The sequence below is a fragment of the Gymnodraco acuticeps genome, unplaced genomic scaffold (assembly GCF_902827175.1).
Source record: "Gymnodraco acuticeps unplaced genomic scaffold, fGymAcu1.1, whole genome shotgun sequence".
In the NCBI taxonomy this organism is placed as follows: Eukaryota; Metazoa; Chordata; class Actinopteri; order Perciformes; family Bathydraconidae; genus Gymnodraco; species Gymnodraco acuticeps.
In genome coordinates this window covers 143,329-158,620 of record NW_022990468.1, presented here as the reverse complement: position 1 = coordinate 158,620, position 15,292 = coordinate 143,329, and the positions used below count along the sequence as shown (strand labels likewise).

General features: G+C 43.5%; 1 protein-coding gene across 1 annotated transcript in view; it reads left to right on the top strand.

Annotated features, from left to right (window-relative positions):
• Positions 1-1,326: 1,326 nt before the first annotated feature.
• galnt9 (polypeptide N-acetylgalactosaminyltransferase 9) overlaps positions 1,327-15,292 on the top strand; it is a 124,837-nt gene continuing 110,871 nt past the window's right edge. The window contains exon 1 of the mRNA XM_034226201.1: positions 1,327-2,103. Within this exon, the coding sequence (XP_034082092.1) occupies positions 1,863-2,103 (241 nt within the window). The 5' untranslated portion in view covers positions 1,327-1,862. The remainder of the gene's footprint in view (positions 2,104-15,292) is intronic.

Sequence of the window (15,292 nt, the reverse complement as noted above, 5' to 3'; positions counted from 1 at the left end):
ATGAGTACATTTTTTCCACAGGCCAACAACAGCTTCAAAATAACTATTTCCCTCAAAGAACAAACCAAACATGCCCTGCTGTTGTGAGAGAAAGTGCAGAAGGAAACATCCATTAAACTCAGGTTGCTGCTCTGTGATGCTAGTTCAAGCAGATACTTGGCATCTCATCTCGGGTGCAAGTTCATCAACGTTTGGGCTCAGGCTCTGAGCTGAGGAGACCCTCAGGATGGAGTGAAGGTGTGCGTGCAATATACCGGAGGGCCAGATCTAAAAGTAATTAGAAATTATCCTGCGGGCCGAAATGAAATCCACCACGGGCCTGATTTGGCCCCCGGGCCTTGAGTTTGACACATGTGGTCTAGAGTAACTGGTCCATGCCTTTCTTTTTAGCAGGCTTGATAATTGCAACTGTCTTCACTGGTCTCTGCAAAAAAGTCCATCAGACAACTGCAACTCTTCCAGATTGCCCAGAACACATTCCCACAGAGCTTCCAGTAACTCAAAGGATAGACTTCAACATGTTACCTTTACTTTAAAAACCACTCAATGGTTTCGGAGCACGATATGTGCTATAACAACTTTTGTTGTTTGATTATTGTGTGTGTGAGCTGTAATTGTCCTCTCATCGCTGTGTCCTCTATTTGTATCTCTTGCCTGTAGCCTACTAAAAATAAATAAATACAAGCACAAAGCAATGTTCCCCCAATGGACTTGATTAAAAATAGGGTATTTACTCAGTGCAGTATGTGTTTGTTTCTTCTAATGTGATGGAGTTAAAGCTCCCCCCAAGCATGTGATTAGTGAGATGGTGATTTCACTTCGGAGGTTGACCATGCATGTGTTGCAGGGCCAGTTGAACAGCTTGCAAATGTAATCCCATATATGTGAAGCACTAAAGCTTTAAGCCGCTGCTGGCAATGGCATTAGGAGTGGAGATGGAGACTGTTAACCTTCGCATCACGGATCAAATCGCTAAATATCTGTTCCTCACACTTCACTGACTGATACGCTGATCTACCGAGTGGAAGTATTAGCTGCTGTTTATTTTACCCGACACAGCGCGTGAATATTCATGAAGGAGCCTCTGCACGTCAGGACCCCGCTTCCTCTCCTGACTGAGCGCGCAGGAGGAGAGACAGCATGCCCGGCTGCAGCTCACCATCTGAGGGGGAAATCTGCTCTCAGACCAGGGAAACAACCACAACAATCATGATAATAACGGAGTGACGGAGCACAGCGAGAGATAGAGGGGGGAGAGAGAGAAAGAGAGAGAGAGAGGGGAGAGAGGAGAGAGAGGGAGGGAGGGAGGAGAACGCCGCCTTGTTTTTGAAGCATGCACATATTCTCTGGACTTCATATTTGCAGAGCGGGACGGATCGTGTAACGCTTTTGCTATCACAGCGCGAGGCAGAGGATAGCAGAGAGGATGCTTCGAGAAGAGTGGCTGTTGCAGTGCATGTGCCGTAAGATGGAGACATATTGGGGCTAAGGATCGTAACACGGAGGAAATATGTTGATCTGCACAGGATGCATGCCTTCCCTGGTGTCGTTTCTCGCCTGTAATATGTAGCGACGACCGAGCAGCTTTTGCTTTGAGGCTCCCGCGAAAAGCGTCGCTCATCCCCGGCTGGAGCAGAGCAACCTCACCCAGGTTCAGTGTCGATGTGACGGAGAGATGCCCCGCTAAAAGTGCGCTGTCCGCGGTGCTGAAGGGATCCCGCAGCTCCTCGGGTCCTGACCTTCTCTCCCCAAAATCCTCCTCCCGCAACAAGACACAGGAAGGTGGGCAAAAAAAAAGCAGGCCACCGCACATGGACAACTGCTGGGCTTGACTTGAGTCAGCCTGGACACTATTCTCTTTCATGGCTGTGGCACGCAAAATCAAAACTTTGCTGACCGTCAACATCTTGGTGTTCGTGGGGATTATCCTGTTCTCGGTGTACTGCAGGATCCAGGACCGGTCCGAGGAGATCATCCAGATGGGGCGTATGTCCGACCAGAGGCTGCGAGCCAGGAATGGGAAAGTTTCCAACTTGGTGGACAGGCAGTCTATTCTGCAGAGGCTGGAGAGGCTGGAGGACGTGGTCTACAACCAGCTGAACGGTAGGGAAACGGATTGATCAGCATAAGAGACATAATCACGACTGAAAAGTATGATTTTGGCAGTTTTTGTCTAATTTAAAGCACTTTTTTGGCTTTATATGCCAAAAATCCAGAATGTGTTTAGTCCACATGCACTGAGCTATAGGTTGGATGTTCTTCCCCGGATTTGAAGCATGACTCATGCATATTTCTGTCAGCCGTGTGGAATCAGCCCGATTCTCCACAGTGTTGTGACTGAGTGCTGCCTCCAAAGCCTGTTAGGGAGCTAATGAAGCAGGGTGCTGGGTTACAGTGCGATACACTATGTGCTTATTGTGTTGACAGACTTTACTAGGCTGTACATTTAACAAGCCTCTCGCACTGCAACACCACTGACCCCATAATTGACTTGTAGTACACTTCACATTAACTTATGCTTTAAGTGTTCTTGATGCCTGGAGTCGTGTATAAAGACTCGGAGGAAACAGATCAGATTTAACAAGCTGTGTGAGTTTTTGAAGGAGACTGATGTAATGGCTCTATAAAGGAATGACTGGTATTTCATTACATGGACAATAGTCTGTGGGACAGTTTGTCTCGTCAGCCGAACGGCAACCTTTAAAATCAGGTTACATGTGATTGTCTTTCTCATTGTGGTCTCCTCTAAGTTCCGCACAATCACAACTGATGTCAAAGCCATCCTTCATGCTTGAAAAGACTGACCTTGATATGTGATCTACCAACTGTCAACGTCATTATAATTAATATAGAGAACACATCAGCGTTTAATAACTTGAGGGAAGCAAATGCCTCTCAAAATCCATTTATAGATCACATAAGCACCAGATTCATGTTCACTTATATTCACACAATGTTTGAATGTATTTTATAAACCAGACGAGTAATTAGTAAATAGTAGTACATTTTTTGTTTGGATTAACTCAATACATGATTATTGATGTTATATGAACATAATACATCATTATTGATTCATCTGTAAGTTATTTTCAGTCAATCGATTCAACATTTTTCCGGAGCCCAGTGTCTTCAAATGTTTGGTTTTGTCCGACCAGATGTTCAAAACCACAATATATAATATCTACTACCATATATGAGAGGATAAGGCAAAGTTAGCCAAACTATTTTGCTTGAAATATGATAGGTATAGTTAATTGTTTATCAACATTGTTATATTTAATTGTTTCAGCTCCAATGGAGGCCATTTAATTCATTTTAAGACAGTTCTTCTAACCAAGAAGTACTATTTTCGGGCAAAGTCATGTTTTCTAATGCAGGTGTAAATATCCTATAACGTTGTTTGTTGTCCAATCCACCTTGATATATAATGCACTTTAAAACCTCCAGACCAAGTGCTCTACACAGAAATACAAAGTCACACTTATTGTGAGTCAAAACTAAAACAAAATATTCAAATTCAAAGAAGCTTTATTGGCATGACCGTATCCAAAACACAGTATAACCAAAGCACATTGTACAAGGTGGTAAACAGATAAACAGTAAACAATTAAACAATCATGTTAACATCATCAAGAAGAAGTTGAACATACAGGATGTATATTTTTGGGGTTTCCTCTTTCCTGTAGTGTGTAATAAAGGCTTTAGTGCATGTTAATGGTCTGCAAAGACTAAAATCCCAATGTGTTACTCTCCCAAAAACTTCTGTAAATTATTTTCAAACATTCAATTGATCAAAAATAAGCTTTATTGGCATGAACATATCAAAAACACAGTATAACCAAAGCCCATTGTACAAGGTGGTAACACAGATAAACAATTAAACAATCATTTAGAAGAAGTTGAACATAACGACCAAATCAAATCATGATTTTAAAAGCAGGATGTATATGCCTGATCACTTGTGGTACAATGATGTGCAAGAGAAAGATGTTAGTGACTCTTGGATTTAGAGTATTGTTTTGACTTCACAGTTCTCCCCCACCCACAGGATGTTGGGGCTAAGTGGGATCACAACAGACATTTGCTCACACTGCTTTGTTGGCATACTTCAAAGTGAGTGTTCTGGTATGAGAATGCAACAGAAATACTACCTTACAACACACACAGAAGCTGGAGCATTTGATTGGTTTGGCAGCCGTGATCACTTCATATCAAACCTCTGACCTTTCCACACAGCTGTGATTAAGGACGTGTTTTAAACCAGAGACTCCTGAAGCCAAACCGTCTTGTTTCCAAGGTAAATAATGGGGAATCGTCTTGGAATAGCACGGCGTTATGAATGATTTATAATCCATCAGCAAAGTCAATTTCTATTCACCAGCTTACTGGACTCCTGGGAAATTGCGACTTTATCATCTGTGTAAATTATACTGACACAGGCTGTGAGGGATGGGGACTCGGCAGAGGAAGGGTGTGTGTGTGTGTGTGTGTGTGTGTGTGTTGTATTTCATTCTGGTCACCAGTAGAGGTCACATATACAGTATGTGTTTACCTGTTAACTACCATCCAGTCTTTAAAGGTTGTTTTAACCTGAATTCAAGAATATACAGATTAGAAAAATATGTTTTATGCAGCAAATGTGTTTTTCTCTCGGCGGAAAAAGCATTGTTACGTAAAGGGTATTCTGCATTTTGGGCTTTCTAGTGCATGTAAATGGTCTGCAAAGGCTAGAATCCCTGTTTGTGCATTTGAATTTGCCAGGATCACATTGAACAAACTATCTTTCTCTCCCAAACCACCCCCTCCCCCCCGTCTGTTTTCCCTTCAGGAACACAGTGACATCCCTATGTCAGTCTGTGACATCATTTGGGCCCAAAAACACCTTTTCCCGTTGACTTACATCGTGAAAGAGACTTCTGTAAATCAGAGGGTACTTCTTTTTTTGTTCGATATTCAACTGCCCAGTATGAACACTTTTCACAGCGTCTAAAAGTTGTAAGATGCACTTGAAGCCAAATCCAGAGTTATTTTACCTCTGACTGAGCTGTGATCAACCGTGACGATGCAGATAGGAGGCGGGGCTTAAGCAAGTGCGCACTCTATTGGTCGAGATACCATCATTTGGCTCTCGAGAGGCAGGACATTTCGCCGTCCCGCCTCTAACGCTGTAATCCGTTCTCTTTATAGATCCATGCATGAAACACTTCCATTGAACTCCTTTGTTAACTTCCGCAACATAATGACATCACTATGTAACAGTTGCGCTTCTTTTGGATAGCCCTCCAACACATTGTACGTGACATGACATCTCTAAGCGATTGACCAGATCATAATTGTACTACTACTTGTAAAAGACACATTTTCAGAATAATATATATTATATCACTGGATTCTAATAAATGATCTATTAATGTTCTTGTACATCTATTACATTTGGCAGATTGTAAAGGTGAAGATAACTGTAATGCCATGTATCTTTATCCAAAATTATAATTTGAATCTGCAAAGTAACTAATGTCGTCCGATTAATGTAGTAAAGATGAGAGTTTTTAGAGAGTAAAATGCACAATATTTGCTATCGAATTGTAGTGGAGTAGAAGAAACAAATTGGAAGTACTAAAGTAAAAACACTTGACTAAATGTACTTGGTTACTTTCCAATACTGAGTATGCATAATCTTCTTCTGACTGGTTGTGATGTTAGAGAGTGTATCCTGCAGCCTGACAGTGTTTCTGTTTCTGCATGATCTCGTCGTTACGCCTGAGCTTCAGCAGATATTTGAGTTATGCTTGGCATCTGGCAACCACTCAGCTTCATATAGAGACAATGCACCCCCTCTCAGCTTCATATAGATACAATGCACCCCCTCTCAGCTTCATATAGAGACAATACACCCCCACTCAGCTTTATATAGAGACAATGCACCCCCTCTCAGCTTCATATAGAGACAATACACCCCCACTCAGCTTCATATAGAGACAATGCACTCCCCTCTCAGCTTCATATAGTGACAATGCACCCCCTCTCAGCTTCATATAGACACAATGCACCCTCTCTCAGCTTCATATAGAGACAATGCACCCCCTCTCAGCTTCATATAGACACAATGCACCCTCTCTCAGCTTCATATAGAGACAATGCACCCCCTCTCAGCTTCATATAGAGACAATGCACCCCCTCTCAGCTTCATATAGACACAATGCACCCTCTCTCAGCTTCATATAGACACAATGCACCCCCTCTCAGCTTCATATAGAGACAATGCAGCCCCTCTCAGCTTCATATAGCGACAATGCACCCCCTCTCAGCTTCATATAGACACAATGCACCCTCTCTCAGCTTCATATAGCGACAATGCACCCCCACTCAGCTTCATATAGAGACAATGCACCCCCTCTCAGCTTCATATAGAGACAATGCACCCCCTCTCAGCTTCATATAGAGACAATGCCCCCCCTCTCAGCTTCATATAGCGACAATGCACCCCCACTCAGCTTCATATAGAGACAATGCACCCCTCTCAGCTTCATATAGAGACAATGCACCCCCTCTCAGCTTCAAACAGAGACAATGCACCCCCTCTCAGCTTCATATAGAGACAATGCACCCCCTCTCAGCTTCATATAGAGACAATGCAACCCCCTCTCAGCTTCATATAGAGACAATGCACCCCCTCTCAGCTTCATATAGAGACAATGCAACCCCTCTCAGCTTCATATAGAGACAATGCACCCCCTCTCAGCTTCATATAGATACAATGCACCCCCTCTCAGCTTCATATAGAGACAATGCAACCCCTCTCAGCTTCATATAGAGACAATGCACCCCCTCTCAGCTTCATATAGATACAATGCACCCCCTCTCAGCTTCATATAGATACAATGCACCCCCACTCAGCTTCATATAGAGACAATGCACCCCCTCTCAGCTTCATATAGAGGCAATGCACCCCCTCTCAGCTTCATATAGATACAATGCACCCCCTCTCAGCTTCATATAGATACAATGCACCCCCACTCAGCTTCATATAGAGACAATGCACCCCCTCTCAGCTTCATATAGATACAATGCACCCCCACTCAGCTTCATATAGAGACAATGCACCCCCTCTCAGCTTCATATAGCGACAATGCAACCCCTCTCAGCTTCATATAGATACAATGCACCCCCACTCAGCTTCATATAGAGACAATGCACCCCCTCTCAGCTTCATATAGATACAATGCACCCCCACTCAGCTTCATATAGAGACAATGCACCCCCACTCAGCTTCATATAGAGACAATGCACCCCCACTCAGCTTCATATAGAGACAATGCACCCCCTCTCAGCTTCATATAGATACAATGCACCCCCACTCAGCTTCATATAGAGACAATGCACCCCCACTCAGCTTCATATAGAGACAATGCACCCCCACTCAGCTTCATATAGAGACAATGCACCCCCACATAGTGTTTCTGCTGTGGGATGAAACCACAGTGTGTCTGCAGAACTCTTTAAAGACTGAGATTTTACAATGAGGTCAACCATGCTAACATTTTAATATGAATCATCAGTTTCTCCTGTGCCAATTTTGAGTGGGTGGATTTTGAAAATGCAGGATTTTTTATTTGGTGTTTTGAGTGTAATTGGTGATTGACTTTTTTACCCTGAGCGTTGGCTGAAGGGCAACCGCCTCTTCTACTGTAAGGCTGGTTACACTTTTGAATCAAGTGTTTTATTTATTTGATTTAGGTTATTCTCAAAACTCACACCCGTTTGCAGGTCGTTCACAAGTGGAGAGTGTCACGGACGATTATGAGCTGAAGAGAGGCGCAAGCAATGAACTAAGTGCACAGCTGTCTCTGTTGCATGCCTTCCCAGTTAACATTATAGCCTACAAGAGAATAAAAGCATCATGAACCTGCCGCTGGGGTGAGTCTGAATTAAATCAGTAATGATTCTATTCCACTTCAGGGTGATCTAACACAAATCATTAGTTTGTTCAGTGTGATCCTGGCAAATTCAAATGCACAATATGCAAACAAGCTGTGCAGACTGTCTCTCTTTGCACACAGCCCGAGTCTGGGACATAAAAAGGAGTTACTCGCAGTTACGTACATTTTTCTTTGACAGTGGCAATGTGCACCCAGGCTGCGAACGCTCGCTGGCTGTCACCATTCCTCCGTGATTTGTCTCGAGGTCTTTAATGGCGTACTTAATCATATCCTCATATCCCAGGTCACTGCCCCTTTTTTCTAAATGGCGCACAGACACAGATTGTACTCAGCGGCCATTGGGAATAACTACGGTGAGAGGAGGACTCGGCGCACTAATAACTGTTACCATGTCCGCCAGCGATATGAAGTAATTGCCCATTGCCTCTGTTGTTTATTGCCCACCAATTGCGTGCCACGGGAGCTGCAGCAAGGTCCAATTAGATTAGGACATAAACAAGTCGCAAAATTCCCTTTTAATAGTCGCCTGATGGATAGTCACCAGACTACCAACAAGAAAACAATGGTCAGGCTTTATCAGCGGCCCGTTCTGCGCAGGAAGGATCAACGTGAGGGTTATCGTGCCCCGTCTTCCAGTAATCAGGGGCTTTAAGCTTGTTAGCAGGCTTATGGAGGAGCGATCTGACCTTAAGTACTGCATTAGAACCAGAAAATACCTCCTCGCAGGTACTGATGAAGTGGCTGGGTTAAACCAACAATACACTCAAACAAGATTAGCAGCCATTGGTAGACTACTGTTTGGTACTGTTTGGGTCACATTTACTCAGGAAAGTCCCTCATATATCTCCGTTCCCAACAAAATAGAAAACAAATATGATTAACGTTTGCAAACACTCTCTGCTTGATCATTTCAATGTAGAATGATGTATACTACAGTGTACAAATACTCAGCCCAAGTAAAAGTCAAACGTTTACTTAGGAAAACGTGTTATGAACAACAGTATTCATATGCAGAAGGGTCCATTTCATTATCATGTGTTTCAAATAAGCAATAATGTTTTGTGTTAATCAATCAAATACGATATAAAACAGAACAAAGTATGACATCTTAATATTTGAAACACTAAGAAAAATCTAGCTTTTTTGTCGTTTGATTTATTCTCTCCTGTCAAGCTGGAAAGTGAATACAAAAATATACATATTACCAAAACTGCTTCTTCAATAAACTGCATACCCTAGCTTTAAGGTCAGACTTAAATGTAATCAGACCTACTTGACCTTCTTCTCATCCCATCTTCTCTTTCATCGGAAAAATGCAGATATCATTTAATGTAATGGAGGCGTGTGGTGCAGTAGAGTGTAACCCTAACCCTAACGGCCCGTCCACACACAGGCATGAAAAAAATCTTTCAAAATCTTGAAGCTGGGCGTGTCTGAGGCTTGGCGATTTCACGCGCGCAAGGCGACCAACAACCAATCATATGAATCTCCCGCCCCGACATACAAAGCAATAGCAATGTTAAAACGAAGTAAACTGGATATAAACTCCCCAAACAGGCGAAAACCTACCAGTTTCACCCACTGTCTCTGCCACCTCCCTCCATGCCTGGTTCCTCCGGTTTGTATCCCGTAATTTCTCATTTGGAATATGAGGAAATGAACTGCGGTCTGGCTCTCCCAGCTTGCACGCGGTTTGATTGGCTAGCGCTTGTACTGGCGGGATTTGCATAAACGGGATTTGATTGGCTGATGCCAGCTTCGAAAGCATCGGGAGCATCAAAAGTTGAACATTGCTCAACTTTTGATGCTCACGATGCTTGCAAAGCCATGCTCCGCTCCCCACAATGCAGTTCGGCGAAGATTCTAAATCTTCTACGTCACCCCATTCAAGTGAATGGGCGAAGCTTTGAAAGATTTTTTTCATGCCTGTGTGTGGACGGGCCGTAACCCTAAGAGAAAAGCACAGAACAAACACACAGAATTCTCTTGACTTCAGCTCAGATATAAAGTACATGTGCCCAATGAAAAGCCCTTATATACAAACACACAACAGACACAAAAGCACATTCTAAAGTACAGAATATCCACAGACAGTGTGAAGAACAACGATATGACTCTTACTCTGGGTCAGATTTGGAAAAAGACGTGAGAGATGTCTTAGTTCTGTGGGTACAGTGTTACAATTATTGCAGCCACAAATCCAACATGTCTGTGTGAACATTTGATTTACTGATTGATGTCAAGCTGCAAAGACAATTTTCAAGAACAAAAATACACTGCATGCCTGCTTTAAGGTCAACCCCAAACTCAATTAGACTCAGATGAAACTACCTGACCTTCTTTCATTGCTTCCCTTTCTTCTGCTGGTCTGTCACAGAAAATGCTCTAAAAATAATGTTCCTAAAAAGCAGATATTGCTGATTGTAATCAACCAATCATTGATGGCGGCGCATGCAATGACAGGCAGAGCACTTTATGTCAGAGCACTTTACTATGGAGCTAAATGTATTTGAAGGCCTTCGTACTTGGACTCTGTGCAATTACAATACAGTTGAATGTGATCTTATTGGACAGGCTTATTGCAGTTTTGGGATGGATGTGTTTTCTGTCAAAGCATTTGATTTATTGATTGCTGTAAAGTCAACTTTATTGTCAATCTTTCAGTTTGTGTGTACACAGACAGAGAGATCGAAATACCGTTTCCCACAATCCCGAATACAATACAAATATATATAAAAATATGTATATACCTACAGTATATATACACAATCAAAAGACACATGCACACATTAAGACCTAAATAAAAGCACAACAATCAATATATATACTAAATAACAGTCACTTCAATATCTCTGAGAATGTACATAGCAGCGTAAAAAGTTAAAAAGGGTCTTCAATATGTGAAGAAAAATGTCAAAAAGTATTCAAAAACATCCTTCTTAAATAAGCATTTCCTAGTTTTAAGGTCAAATAGACTCAGATAAATACCTGACCTTCTTCTCATTGCCTCCCATTCTTCTACTACTCTATCACTTGAATTAGAAATGCCCAACAAATAATCCTCTTAAAGGTCTCCATCTATGCTATTTTTAGGCTTATATTTTGGGTCTCAAATATCTAAAAATATCTAAAAACATGTCTATGATGTGTTTTGCTCAAAATACAAACAGATCATGCATTGTATCCCTCTATGTCAGGCCTGTCAAAGAAACACAGATTCGGGGTCCGTAGTCCTAAAGAGGGGCGGAGCTAATGCCTGCTCAGAATTCTACGGAGAGCTAAATGCTGCGTGACTAAACGCCATATCATGTTCAAAACCACATCAAGGATTATTTCTGAAACAGTATGGAGCTCAAACTCTTTCTCTCTTGCGGGTTTACCACAAGGTGAGTTCCTTTTTTTATTTCCAGCTTCTTCACACAGACTCTCTGCAGTAAAGGTTAGCTCTGAGTGTTAGCCATGCTTGCTAATGTAAACAAAGACCATATTACGTCCAATAATTAAAACAATTATAGCAACTTTCTGATAGTGCCGTGGGTCCGCATTTCAGATATCACGTCCAGTGGCGTTTCTAGGTGTACAAAACTGGGGGGGCAGAAAGAGGTCGGGGGAGAGAGAGAGAGAGAGGGGGGGGGGGGGACAGAGAGAGGGAGGAGAGAGAGAGGGGGGACAGAGAGAGGGGGGGAGGAGAGAGAGAGGGGGAGTGTCAAATTACATACTGAAGACCACAGGAGCAACACTGTGAGCGCATACATTTATGTACACAGCGTGGGGATGTCATAGTAATGCATACATGGAGTAAAGGTCACCATCACAAAGTAATTCTTAACAATAACAACAACCGTAATGCTTTAGCATTAAAACACCATAGACTGTAAATATAAGGAAAACACAGACACTCATCATCGAGGTCACAATATCAATCGATCCAGCAGAGGCAAAACACAGAAGATCAACAAAATATATGACATAAATGAACTTACCAAAGCTGAAGGCTCACTTGAAAAGAAAAGCGGCACGGCGGTCCTTCCTCTGACAGAATGTGTCTATCACTTTGGGGATGAAGTCCTGTAGTTGCTGGATCAACTGGCTTTCAATTGAAAGCATGGCCAATGCGTTAAGTCACGGCTGTCCCATGGTGTTGCGAGTGAAAGTCTTTATCCTTTTGAGGGTGGAAAAGTTCCTCTCTGACTCGGATGTCGTCATCGGAGTTGTCACTATTATTTTGACCAAAATAACAGTCTCAGCAAACGTTTCCTCCAAGTTGTTCTCGTGAATGGATTTCAACAGAGACAGGGCAGTGTTTCCAGTGTGAAGCTCACTGTGGCGGTAGAGCGTGGTCAGCTCAGACTTCAACTTCTCCTTGTTTCCCAACGCAGGCCACAGTTTCACGGCGCAGTCAAGCTCAGGTGTAGGAAATGACAGGACATGCTGTGGGAAGAATGAGCTGTCAACAAGCTTTGCAGCGATCAAATGGTCACTCTGTGAGAACCTCTGTTCCACCTGTGAGATGACTGTGTCACAAGCCTCCTTCATCACCGGCGCTGTGCTGCTGACTCGTCGGCCTGGCTCGTCTGTTCCATCATGAGCAGTGGCGGCCAATGCATCAGTTTTCTGCCTCATTTTCTGAACATTTTCCTTGAAACGGCAGAGCGCGCTGTTGATCCCAGGTGCATCGATGCTTCGTTTTTGCAGAGTGTTGTATAGAACATCCACTTCTGGCATAAGCAACGAAAAAAACTCCAGGAGCTGCATAAATGCTCGGTCCCGCAGTTTCTTTGACAGGCTGTATGCCTCACTTATGGTGACCCGCATCCCATCCTGGTTGTGCGCGTATATGCTTCATACACTGAAGTAGTGCATCTCGGGTCTCCCAAACCGCGTTCACAGTTCTGCTTTTAAAGTTCCATCTCACAGCCGGTGGCCGTGGGATGCGTCTCTGTGTTGCCTCTGCAAGAGCTGCAACACGTTTTGGAGCACCGGAGAAAAAAGTGGAAAAAGCAGTTAGATCTGCAAAAAACACCTTCAGGATGCTCATCCTTGCTGAACACAGTTGCTGCAGGGTCAGGTTCAGTTGGTGGGCGTAGCAGTGAACAAACTGAGCGTTTGGGTACGTCTCCTTCATCACCGTCTGTACCCCCGCGCACGTTACCCGCTCATGACGGCCGCCCCGTCATAGGTCTGAGCGATTAGCTTTTCTTTCAGCTTCAGGGGTTCCAGAACAGCCTTGATGCTGTTAGAGAGACCTACACCAGTTTTGTCCTTTACTTCCACAAACTCCAAAAAACGCTCTGTAACTGTGAGGGTCAGGCATAATGTATCGCAGCACAATCACCATTTGCGATTTACAGGAGACATCGGTTGTCTCGTCGGCCTGAACGGCAACAAATGATGTGTTGTCCACTTGCTTGGCTATTTCCTCCCTGTACACATCATACATGCAGTCCAAGAGTTCATTCTGTATGGTGCTTGATGTCCCTTTGAAAAACAAGCTGAGCTTCGTAGTGCCGTTGAAGCCTGGAATCGCCCTCACACATTGTCTCGAAATTGACCTGAATATCCCTGGATTCAGAGAGTCCGCCGACTCGTTGTGGCCCCCGCAGTGCTGTCTCACATTTCCCACACAGTTTAATACAGGTGATGATCCGACCAAGCACGTACCTGTTTTCTTCCACCTTCCTATTATGAGAATCAATGCCGCGTCTGTAGGCGCTGTCAATCTGAGCTGCAACATTCACCCTTCCAAGTAATCCCAATTTTACGGCATTTTCCAAATGACTGTTGCTGCTCTCATGCTTCATTGTCCTCTCCGAAAGATGCTTTAAGTCCTTGTAACCTGTCCTCGACCAAGTACCTTGATCTTCACCAAAAAGCAGGCAAGGAAAGCAAAAGAGGGAATTCTTCTGGATGCTCGCCGTTAGCCATTTCTTTTTAGCAAACCACTCAGCGTTAAACCCACGTTTAACTTTGCCCGCAGTCTGGACCATTTGGAAATCCGGTGGATGGTGGGCACCGAGGCGCTTTACCTCCAGTTTCTCTCCGAGACTAAGTGTCTCAAATGTGTGCTCCAGTAAATGGTCAACTTCATTCATTTTCTTTCAGTTTTTTACTTCTTTTAATCGCTGGTGATGTTAGCTATATGCTGCTCTCTCGTCTCCTCTTCAAACTACACGTGACGTTTCGCAGCACTGCACACGTGAGTACTTACAGCCAATCAATTCTGAATTATGTGAGATGACGTATGGTGGGGATGGGAGCACTATGCCCCTACGGTCATTATTTTTTTGCCACACACATTAAATAGAAAAATACTCTGAGCATGCGCAGTGTAGTTTTTACAATCACCGTTCACTTAGACTGTGAGAGGGAGGGGCAGGATCGGGTTTTGTCCCACATGGCTCTAAACAGCTCAAAACGGCACTCTAGACACTAATTAGAAGAACACAGACTAAAACAGAAATGTTCAGACGAATCAGATTATTAAACATGACCTTAAAATATATTTTTTATGTATTTTTTGTATTTTTTTGTAATCATTATTTGTAATACTTTCTTCTGACACTAGGTGGGGCTGTGCTCCACCTGCCCCTAATGACCCGCCGCCACTGATCACGTCATATCAGCAGCAAATCTGTATCAGCTCCGTTGTAGCCCCGTTTTTAGAGATTTGGGTACGGAGGAAAAGAGAGAGGGTTTTATTTTCTAACGCTGCGTGAGTTCCCTGACGCACCGGGCGGGGACACATAAAAGACATCAAAAGGTGGATTTTGCATAATAGGTCCCCTTTAAGGTCAAATAGACTCAGATAACTCTAACCTTCTTGTCACAGCTTCCCGTTCTTCTACTGTCTCTGCAATTGGAAACGCCCTGAAAATAATCCTCTTAAGAATCAGATACCTCTAATTGTGCTGGTCTTCAGTCTTTCCTCGGACCGGCTGTTCTCCCTCAGCTCCTCTTCTTCCTCTTCCTCCTCCTCCATGCATGTCACTCTCCATGTGCAGGTGAGGATGGACGGCGAGCCTCGCAGGCCGCCTGCAGCTCCAGATATGCTTCTTATCTATAATGCCCAATTATGGCAAAGAAAACCCCGGGAGCTGTTTATATGCTAAGCCGCCGGGGCAAAGACTTGATGAGAAAATGTCGCCCCTGTCTCTGTTTCACGCTGACACACACTTGACTGTATCTGAGCGCTACACATCGCCTATATGTTGTTGTGCGCTGTGTAATGGAGGCTATAGGGAGAATGAAATATATTCCAATAATGGTATGTAGATGAGGTTTTTCGTGGACAAAACAGAGTCAGATAAGAATCAATTCTGCTCAGCCTTGAGGAATCAGGATAATGGATTCAG